Below are 11,393 nucleotides of genomic sequence, written 5' to 3' on the forward strand. Positions count from 1 at the left end.
TTTAGTTTGTTAAGCTATGCCAGTGTGAATATTATTATCCATGAAGTGAAATGGGTGAAAGTTAAAGCATTTTTTCTAAAGAAGAATGGTGCAAGTGCACTTTCTAAAAGGATTATTTAATTTTAAATGTTTAATTTAGACACAGAGGGAATTGTTGTTCTTAAAAAGTCTGTTTTTATATATTTCTTTTTCTAATCTCTGCTTCAGTGCGGAAAAGAATGCATGATTTTACCTCTTAAAACAATAAGACTGAATTAATGTGTTTACATTTTTATTGTCAGTAATTCTTGGACCTGATGTCTATAACTCAGGGATAAATGTAATCCAGTCATAAATTACAGTCAAAATATAAAAGAATATATAGTATATAAATTACTTTAAAATGATTAATTATATTTGTTAGCATTCAGTCATTTATTGCTCGGGATTTTATGTCATCTCCTTTAAATATTTTTAAATATAGAAACAGACTCAGATTTAGAAATATTTTAATCACCATGGGGAACTTCTAATTAACAATGAACAGATGTCTTTTTATATTGAAACTACTATGATTATGGTTGTAAATGCAATTGACTAATGAATATTAGATCTTAAAGGGTCATAAGTATTAGAAGATTTGTGTTTATATTGTTTGGTATGTGGGGACAGGGTGTTAGTGCATGACTTTAATATATATATATATATATAAATATATAAATATGATATATATATATGTGAGAGCACGGTTGTTTACTTATCTATATTTGCCCTATAATAGTCATTGACTGGCATCCGGGCATTTTATGTCAGCTGGGAAAGGCTTCAGCTGCCAACAACTCTAACCAGGATAAAGCATGTAGAAAATGAACGGATGCTACTTCCCCACTCTTTACTTACCATTTGAAATTAACCTTTAATTAAACACCTGAAGAAATTATCAATTGAAGGCAAATTAAAGCAGATAAATAAAAAGTTTATTACCTGTTGTTTAAAAGTTTATATATATGCTTCTCAGCATGAAATTTTTAATCATTGGTTCACATATGTTGCCAGCCACATGTTACTGCCATGTTTTCTGTTAAATGCGCTCTAAGGAAGCTTGCAGCTGCTTTATAATACAGGAAAGAATCAACTAATGAAGCTATGTGTACAACAATCTCGTCCTGCAATCTGTCCTGTCAGTCATAAAGTTCTGCCGTGTCAAATTAAGAATCTGGCGAATGTTTCCTGGCATGAAGTGTCACATGCAGTTTACCAAGCTGATAGCATCTGGTAAGCAGAGCTAATGTGTCATAATAGGATCTATGGTAAATATCATTCTGGGCTGTGATGATTTTCACATTAAGTACATGAAGCAAACCATTACCAACAGTTTCTTTAAAAGACCCGTCAAAGAGGTTCGGTGTGTGATTCTTGCTTTGAGTATTTTGTTAGGGCCAGTGGTTTAATGCAGCGTTTGTTAAAGATGTTGGTTTTTAGCCATTCAGAACTGTACCCTACATGAGTCATCAATCTGTGTCAGGGCCATTTTTCCCTTGGCTCTGAAAGATCATGAGTGGTGGGACTTTGGGCCTCTGTCTCGATAAGCAGCCACTGAAATCTTGTTCATTTCAGCTACAGCATCTTAGCGCCATCCAGTGGCAGAATATGGGAAATTTGGAAGAATGATCTACTGCAACTTTCAATTTGCATTTTCTTTAAAAAAATTATATATATATATATATATATATATATATATATAATTTATGCATACATAGTAATAATAAAAATAACTTACTTGAAAACATTAAAAGATCTATGTCAGTGCAAGACAGAGATTCATCCACCTCTGGTTTCCAGCTCTAAGAGACAACCCAGGTCAATGCAGAATGCAGTGGATCTATAACGGACACATCCATTTAAAATGATATGTCATTTTGGAGACTATTATTACAGGAGGCATTTTGGGGGAAATTTTTGATTACTTTATTCATTATTGAATTTGGCTGTACAAAATATTACAATAAAATGGTGATTACATGGTGATTACAAACATAATATCTTTCCCACAAAAGAAAAGAAAAAGTAGCAATGACAAGTAATATACATAATTAATTTATACTATAGCTGCAGCTCACGTTTTATCAGCTAGATCTGCTCTTTATAGCCTAAATCAAGCAAACATGTTCACCTGTAATGTCATTTATAGCTGAATATCATGTTTTGACATTTGTGTTGGAATATTAAATATCTTAATGAAATGTAAAACTTAATTAACTATAGGATTCAACATCTGAAAAAATATAAACCATAATAGTTAGAGCATGCTCACGGATAGCCACAGCTAGCCTTAGCCAAAGGAGAATTTACCAAATACTTTTGGATAACTCAGTTATTTAATTTTGAATATCCGACATCTTAGCATATTATTGTTTGTGTTTTAAATGAATGAGACAGTTTAGTGAATCAAGCTTTAAATGAGAAACAAAAAAGAAATCTGTTCTTACATGTACATGGTACAAAGTTAGCTTAGCCTAGCATAACAACTTATTGTACAGTTACAAGTAACAAACCTGTTAGAAAACCATTGATAATTTACAAACCTGGCAGTTTTCTTTATTTGTATTCATGTTTAAGTTATTTAATCTTTTTGGGGGGTAACATTTGTCTAAATTTTTGCTCTTTGTTAACCAACACATTCTTAATTCATCACGTAAGCTAGTGTCTCTTGGTCAAGGGGCCCTGATGTTGGTTTTTTTGAACACATGAAGTTCCCATTTAGTGTTTTTTTCTGATGCACTGGGAACTGCTTAACTATTACATATATTTATCCTTCTGTGTCTATAGTAAACAGCAACAGGTAAATATCATTTTGTGTTAGGCTATCAACACCTGACATGGACCTCATACAAAAGTCAGAAGGCTAGATGGTGATAGTATTCATGTTTTTTAAGATATTGGGAAGGTATGTGAGGAGGAAGTGACAATAGGTTGTTGCAATTCTTGTGCTTCAACCACTAAAAGCTTTCAAACCTCAACAAGCTAATGCTATCACTGCATGTTGATAAGTTGGTACTGTACAGTGAAGATTTTTCAATAAAAAAAGAGCTGCCTGCTGTTGCCAAAAACAATGCTTGTAGATAACAGATAACAGCAACACAACTACGTTGTTCAAATTTTAACTGTTAACAGTAAAGATCTGGAAAACTGAAAAAAGCTTAACATTGAGGTGAGAGCTGCATCACCTTTCATCTGGTCACATCATTTTCACATTTTCATCATTTTGAGTCATCACTTTGTGCTCCAAAGAATTTGGCAATTCTTTGTGGTTGTTTTCGGTTGTTTTTTCTATGCCATTTTGGTTGTTTTGAATCACATTTAGATTTTTTTACCCTTCCTTTTTCATTGTGTGTCACATTTATTTGATTGCTATATAATGTGCTCCACTGGAATTTGACTCAATTAGTTTTTAGTTCTCATTAGAGTTAAGTAGTCTTTTGACATCCATTCTTTTGGTGTGAAACCAATGAACAAAGCCTTTTGAAGTTGAATGAGTTTGTGCTGCTAAGAGGGGCCAGAGGGCTCCACAATCGCTAGGTCCTTGAGGTCACTGAGTTTTCGAGAGAAGGAGCTCAGCCTGGTGCTGAAGGAGCCTCTCTTTCGACTGTGCTCCTCCCCGCGGGCCTTTAAACAAGCACACAGGCCCTTACAGAGGCTCCCAAGATGACCCCGGAAATGGTTCCCAAGGAAGCAGTAAAGCACAGGGTTGATGGCGGAGTTGGAAAAACCCAGGCAAAGGGTGAGGGGTGTGAGATTGTTGATGGTCCAGGTAACCCAGCAGCTGTCCAGCCAACCTTCACTTTTTAGTATGTCAATGAAGGTCACACAGTGGAAGGGGAACCAGCAGAAGAAGAACGCCAGGACAACAGCTGCAACCGTCCACAAAACCCTCTCCACCCCTCTACCCATCGGGGGTTTGCCACTGCTGGACCTGGGACTGACACAGGGGGTCGGGGGTCGCTCTGGTTTACAACAGCTCTCCTGGGACTCTGATAATTTAAAGGAGGGCATGTTGGGGGGATGTGATTGACTCTGCATTCTCACTAAAACTGTATCAGTCAATAAATGCCTCCCAATGGCAAAGTAGCAACATGAGATAGCAAGCAGTGGCAACAGGAAGCCCAGGACAATCTTCATCAAAACCAGGGTCAGGAATGAAATATGAGAAGGATAAAAAATCACACAGGCCTCAACTCCAAGCCCTTCAAGATGGTAAGTATCCCTCAGAGCCAGGGTGGGGGCTGAGCAAGCACATGCTAGAACCCACACCAGGACACACATGAGCCGGGCACGTTTGGGGTCTCGAGCACGCTGGGAGCGGAGTGGGTGCACTATGGCCAAGTAACGGTCCATGCTCATGCATGAGATGAAGAAGATGGATGCATAAAGGTTCAGGGTATGAAGAGCTCCACAGATTTTACAGGTCACTCGACCAAAGGGCCAACTGTAGCCCTGTGAGTAGTAGACTGCCCACAGCGGGAGAGACAGCAGGAACAGCAGGTCGGAGACACAAAGGTTCAACATGAAGGTGTTAGCCACAGTTCTCCTTGAAGAACCACCATGAGCCAAAACGCACACTGCCAAGGTGTTGCCTATGGTTCCCAGCACGCAGATGACGCTGTAGATGGTGGGAATGACTGTAGTCATGGGTAATGTAGACCAGTCTGAGCATGGGGAAGCAGTTGGAGGCAGGGAGGTGTTCACATAGATCTCTGCTGTTGAAAAAGGGGAGGAGGTGTAGTTGAAAATGGAGAGGTCATTTGGGACTGCCATTATGAAACTAGATGTACCCTTGCGTCACTGCACTCCGTTCAGATCTCCTAGGGCAGCTGGAAATCAAACAAACCAGGAGAGTTTTTAGGTTTCAGCTTCCTTTTATGGACCAAGCCCACATTTCTTTTCATAGTACGCTTTACTTGGCTCCAGTGTTTATAAGCTGCCCCGTTTGATAACTAATCACAGCAAGAATTCATTACACCATGCTTGAAGTTAAGCAGTAATGAAATACATTTAAATATGTATTCATCTGGTTACTTATTGGATTTCTCAGAAACAGCTACATTTTGTTAATAATGGAATTTATTAAACATTTATGATTTAAATGAAAAAATGTCAGCTTAGTTTCAGGTGTAATAGGGCTGGAGAAATCACAAAAATGGAAAGAAACCGACCCTGATGCTGCTGAGTGCATCGATTGAAAATATTATTCATATTAATGTCAAATAACTTAAATCTGACATATTAAAAAATTACATGAAGAACATTTTTTTTCAATTAAAATCCAACTGTTGATTATAGGAAGACAATTCAATGCCAGAAAAAATTACATAGTTGCTCTAATCCTGCCTCTAAGGTAAGAAAAGAAAAAAAAATCTAAAGTGGAATTATATGTTTTCTATCCTTTTAAAATAATAAATTTTACCTGAAGTGGTTGGGCGCACCGTCCAAAAGGTCAAACAGTCTTCAGTGCTTCTTTTGGCTAAAGTCCATGTCCTGGCAAATGTTCCTTAACCTCTCTAAGAGAATTCTGCACAGCTGAGTACCCCAGAGTGTATCATGCTTCCGCATTACTGTGTCTATGTGTGCGTAAAAGACCCAGACTTGAGGCTCTGAGAAACCAGATGAGGTGTGGGGTCTTATATCCCCCAAGAGCCTGCTGATGATTGCACAACAGAGAAGTTGCTACACGTCACGCCTCCATCATTAAAGAGGGGCTGGACTGTACCTGGACACTAGCCAGTCTGCAGAGACAGAGAAAAAAACTTTCTCCCTTTGTTTTTCATTTTGTTGCCTCGTTTTTTTCCCTTCCTTCTAGAGCCTCAACTAGAAAAAAGCCAAAACTGAGAAAATTAAGTCAAGATGTGCATGTTAAAGAGTAATGGCTGCACGTCCAGTGTTCAAACGCAGCCACGTGTTGTACTTGAGTGTAATGAATGGGACAGTAATGTGTTTTTAGGTGTGAAATGTAAAGGCCCCAACTGTACCCGCCAAGGCCTCTGACCTGAGGAACACAGGCTGAGCATTAATTAGCAAAGCCTCGCACTTTGTATCTTAGCGGTCAGCTAAGCCATGGGAAATATTTATTCTGTGTAAGCGGAAGTCAAGCCAGCCACTGGGGCAGAGGGAGAAGGGAGGGAGGCACAGCATGGAAAATGAATGAGGAGGAGGACGAGATGAAACTGCAGGGAGTAAACGAGAAGATGAGAAGGCAAAAAAGGAGAGAAAGCGGAGATTCCCTCCAGTGAGTTTTCATTAAAGCCTCTAATGAAAGTTGATGAGCGATGCGGTCAAACCTCTGCGACGGATTGCATCACAGCTCCTTTGATCAACAGTGTGAGCATGCATCACTCCCTACGTGTGCATCTGCACATGCATGTGCACACCTACGCTGACTTCATCTCATCTTGTCGTGCATTCATCTAAGCTGCGTACCCGAATCTGTTTACACGTGTGTGCAATATGGTTCATTAAGTATCTGCCAGGATGTGACATTTTTTAACAGTCGTGGGAAAGCTGACAATGAGGATGAGCGATGAAGGCGAGACAGAAAGCTGCAGATTTTGAAGGCCATAAATGAAGAGTTCAGCTGTTATGTTTTTGCAGGATATGAAAAATCAGGAATGTGCTGTATGCTGCAGAAGTGTTAAAAATGGAATTGTTATGCTTTCCGATCCAGAAATTCTGCATAACTCTGTTCTTGCACTGGCATGCTGGGTATGCACAGTTGTTCTCACATACAGTATCTCGGTGAATACTCTCACAAAACATCATGTAAAACATCTGTCCCTTGGCTTCTTCACCTTTTCTGAGCTACCACAACTAAAGTCAAACTAAAACTTAACTCTTAAAACCAAGTACTTGCTTTCATACAACTCTCTTTATAGGTCTATTTTAGTTATTAAAGATTAAAACTTAAGTCAGTCCTCACAGAAATAGAGAATCAAAAGTAAACAAACACACAGACTGTCAGAAGCCAAAGGCCATTAGTCATGATATGGAGCCACTAAAAACAGAAATTTATGGTGTCATGCTGGCCAACAGAAACAGCAGATAACAGAAAAAAAAACACAGGACTATGTCATACCCCCTTTAATGCAGAGGTGGAAAATATTCACTCACATACTGAAGGAAAGGACATGACACATGTCATTATTTGAAATTATAAAACACAGTCTGCTTTTACAACATGACAAACCTTTACTGATTAAACCCTAACATCTACAGATTTATCCATCCATCCATCCATCCATCCATCCATCCATCCATTAATTATTGTACCCACGTATTCCAATGCATGGTCATGGGGGCTGGAGCCTATTCAAGCAGCTACTTGGAAAGACGCAAAGTACTCCCTGGACAGGTCACCAGTTCAATTACTTTTAGCATAAACAGCTAATCTACCAACCACAGAGCAGCAGTACATTTAGTCATGTAGACATGGAGATGATTCACCGAAGTTCAAACTGAGCATCAGAATGGAGAAGAAAGGGAATTTAAGTAACTTTGAACATAGCATGTTTGTTGGTCTGAGTATTTCAGAAACTGTTGATCTACTGGGATTTTCATACACAACCATCTCTAGGGTTTACAGAGAATAGTCTGAAGAAGAGAAAATATCCAGTGAGCAGCAGTTGTCTGGACCACAATGTCTTGTTGATGTCAGAGGAGAATGGGCAGACTGGTTGGAGATGATAGAAAGGCAACAGGAAGTCAAATAACCACTGGTTCCAATCAAGGTCTGCAGAATAACAACACACAACACGTCCAACCATAAAGCAAATGGGCCACTTTTTTTAGCTAAGAAAAAGAAACTGAGGCTACAATTCACACAGACTCAACAAAACTGGACAACAGAAGATGGAAAAACGGTGGTCTGATGAGTCTCCATTTCAGCTTTAAACTCAGATGGTCAGGTCAGAATTTGGTGGAAACATCATGGCAGCCTGGATTCATCCTGCCTTGTAGCAACGGTTCAGGCTGGGGCAGTGCTGTGAGGGATGTTTTCTTGGCACACTTTGAACTCCTTGTTGGTTCCATTGTTGTTGACCAGTTCCATCTCTTTATGACCACAGTGTAACTTCCAGCAGGATAATGCACCATGTCACAAAGTTCAAATCACCTCCATCTGCTTTCTTGAACATGAAAATAAGTTCACTGCACTCTAACGGCCTCCACAGTCACCAGGTCTCAATCCAACATTGCTGGGAAATTCTCATTGTGGCACAAATTGCAGTAACTGTGTGATGCTTTTTCCAACACCTTGTTGAATCTATGCTATAACAAATTAAGGAAGATCAGAAAAGAAAAGGAAGTCCAACGCGGTACTAGCAAGATAGACCTAATAAAGTGGCCACTGAATAAATATTTATCAGGTCCTCTTTATACTACTTAGCCAGGAAAAATTAAAAAATACTTACAAAAGTAAAGTCTGAGTCCTAAGAGGCTAATCACATCTTGTATAATCAGACATACTTGGAAAATAAATTAGCTAAATAACCTCAAAGTATCCTATCTGATTACTCAGGAGTTTTGTAAGTGGATTTTCACACTACACTGTAGCCCTTTACTTCCAACAAGACCAAGTAAAACATTACAGGTTGTCAAAATGATGCCGTCTTGCTTTGTCAAGCACTGACACATTCAATCTCACTTTCACTTATTTTATCCCACATCGACTATTTTGGTCTGTGTCAACATCGGAAATGACAAAGTCACTTCATTCTATCTCTGAGCAATCAATTAAACAGGTTTTAATCTGGTCCACATGACACCCCTTTTTAAGTCAATAAAGGAAAGTAACACGTGTTATAGTTAATTTTGTCACTCCAAATCAAATTGAGATATAGAGTGATCTACAGATTGAGCACGTTTGGACGAGTGTGTTTATGTGTGTTAGTCTGATGATCCAAACACAGGGATCTGGTGACAGGCAGTGTCTATAGAGGCTGAAGATAAGGAGTGCAACAGAGCAGAGAGCACCAACCCCCCCCAACGTACAACACAATCCTCACTGGACATCAATCTCCCAGCTAATTATTTTTTCACAGTTTTCTGGATTAAAAGTGAAGATTTATTTCTTCATTTTTTGCTGCCGCAGTTTGTCAAAGGTCCCCCCCCTCCCCTCAGCGCTCATTAAACAAAATATGATTATTATGTAACAGGGAATGTTGCTGTAACTGAAAAGTTTTACTGCCAATATATCAGAAGTCTCTAGTTGGAATAAAAACTCTGCATTATATTCTTTGAACTTATTGAACTGCCAGCACCAGATTCATGCATGGGAAAAAAAGAAACCATCTTCATAAACATGTGCATCCAGCATGTACACACACTTACACAACAAGAGGAAGATGTACATCAGTAATCACAACTTTAACAAACACTCTTACATGGCTTGCATAACTTCGTTGTTTATATTTGTTACTGATAAATGTGCTATGTGTTTATTTGATGGTGGGGGACCCTGAGAAGATAAGTACATCCAACCATAACCCTCCCAAAGTCCTCTGCGGAAAATCTGTCTCACAGGGTTGAGATGTGGGAGGTCAGGGTTGCCCCCCTCCCCCGTTTCCTCTCTGATGGTCAAGAAAAAAAAGATCTGGGAGCACCGTGGCCTATATGACAGAGCCTGGCCGTAATATTAGTTCTGAGAACATTACTGTATCTGCTGCTTGTGTGGGATGCTGTAAGGAAGTGGGCCCCATATGTGGAGGGGACCCTTGAGAGAGGTGAGATGAAGCTATAGTTAGCTTCACATCTTGTGAGGGGGTGGGATGAGGGCGACTCTCAAACCACTAACACTGGTTGCAGCCCACAGCAACACAATGTCTGTCCTTCCTGATGTCCCGTGAGAAGACCAGATTTCAGTTTTCCAGCATTCCCACTCAGTCTGAATTCTATTTTGAATGAAGACAATGTTTATCATGTGGATTTATTTACGTTGTGAAACAGTTATTGTGGCAGGAACTTGTTTTAATCAGAACATTTGCTGGTGTTTGTCTAAAAAAAGTGTACAAGTCCCTTACTGCCTCGGCTCCGAAAGCCTGGCTCCCACATGTTTGCTTCATTCTGTTACAAGAACAGGGTATTACTTCATATCGATCTTTTCTTTCTTTCTTTTTTATTTACCCACATATGTGAGCATGTTCAAACACATACACATAGAGTCACAAGGGCCATGACACTTGACAGGCTCATGTAGATTTTATGAGGTCCAAGATTCCCGCTGTTACCTCTGACGAGCAGTAAAGAAGCCATAAAGATTTTAAGATATTCTGTTCCCTCTGTACCATGCAGAAATAAGCAAAAACATGTGGTGTCAAAAACGCTTCACAAAGTATGCTTGGCATTCCCTGAGTGAATACAGTTTGTCAACGTCGTTACCATAATTTCCTGTTTGTTTTTGCTAAACATGCAGTCATGAAAAAGCAGTACAGCCTCCGTCACTCCTAAAGGGAAAAAAGAAGAAATAATCTGATCCTTAACAGATGCTGAAATCAGATAAATACTTTTTCAGATGAACAACAGTACGTGACATAGTACATGGTGTCATTAATCTATATAAAAAAAAAAAAGCAAACATACAGAAGCAGTGTTTTAAAGTACATCCTTACTGCTTCCAGCAGTCATGCATGAAAAATCTGATCACCTCATGATTTTGAGAAAACAAAGCTCATTATCTTGTCACAACTAGCTACAGTTGGTTATCTTGAGAAAACAAAAGGACAGTTTAGTGAAACAACAAAATAAACCAACTGAAAATTTAGCTTCATGATCTTAAGATAAAAGCAAGAAAAATAAATGCAAAAGATTTCAATTGGAAAAAGGTTTCTTTGGAAAGAAAGCCCTTTTACTTCATCTGTCTGACAGTTAAAGCTTGGCAGAGATGAAATCTTTTAACCAGACAGTTCTCTCCAGCAAAGCCGCAAATCTGCAACACAATGGCTAAAAGAACCAAGGTGTTGCAATAGCCTAGTTAAATCTCAGCCCTTAATAGACTGAAATGCTGTAGCAGGCCCTCAAGAGAGTTGTGAATAAATCAGTGCATGCAGACCTCAATGAACTGTAGCAACATCCCAAGAAGAGGGCCAAAATGACTGTAAAGCTATGTGAGAGACTAATAACATCATGGAAAATAACAGTTATTGCTGCTGAGGTGGTTCTACATATTAAATCATGGGGTGAACCTCTGTACTTTGGCTCAATTTTTGTTAAGTAAATCATGACATGGTGTAATATGTCATATATGTTGTGCTGAGGATGTTTACCTATTTTTAAAGGCCAGGTAAAGATGGTTCTTTATTAGCCTATGTCCTCATATAAAATACTTTTTTTTTTCTAATCATTGTATGTTATACTCTTTCATGAAAATT

General features: G+C 38.9%; 1 protein-coding gene across 1 annotated transcript; it reads right to left on the reverse strand.

Moving 5' to 3' along the window:
- Window positions 1–1,923: 1,923 nt before the first annotated feature.
- Window positions 1,924–5,610, reverse strand: LOC121643515 (type-2 angiotensin II receptor-like). Its single transcript, XM_041990972.1, has 2 exons — window positions 5,444–5,610; window positions 1,924–4,850 (listed from the first exon to the last, which is right to left on the reverse strand). Exon 2 carries the CDS (start codon window positions 4,792–4,794, stop codon window positions 3,526–3,528), a length of 1,269 nt encoding a protein of 422 aa, XP_041846906.1. The 5' UTR covers window positions 4,795–4,850; window positions 5,444–5,610; the 3' UTR covers window positions 1,924–3,525.
- Between the last annotated feature and the right edge of the window lie 5,783 nt (window positions 5,611–11,393).

The sequence above is a fragment of the Melanotaenia boesemani genome, chromosome 7 (assembly GCF_017639745.1).
Source record: "Melanotaenia boesemani isolate fMelBoe1 chromosome 7, fMelBoe1.pri, whole genome shotgun sequence".
Classification (NCBI taxonomy): domain Eukaryota; kingdom Metazoa; phylum Chordata; class Actinopteri; order Atheriniformes; family Melanotaeniidae; genus Melanotaenia; species Melanotaenia boesemani.

What these genes read in the sequence shown, in the direction of transcription:
- LOC121643515 (XM_041990972.1), bottom strand. Translation starts at nt 4,794, where the DNA reads ATGGCAGTCCCAAATGACCTCTCCATTTTCAACTACACCTCCTCCCCT.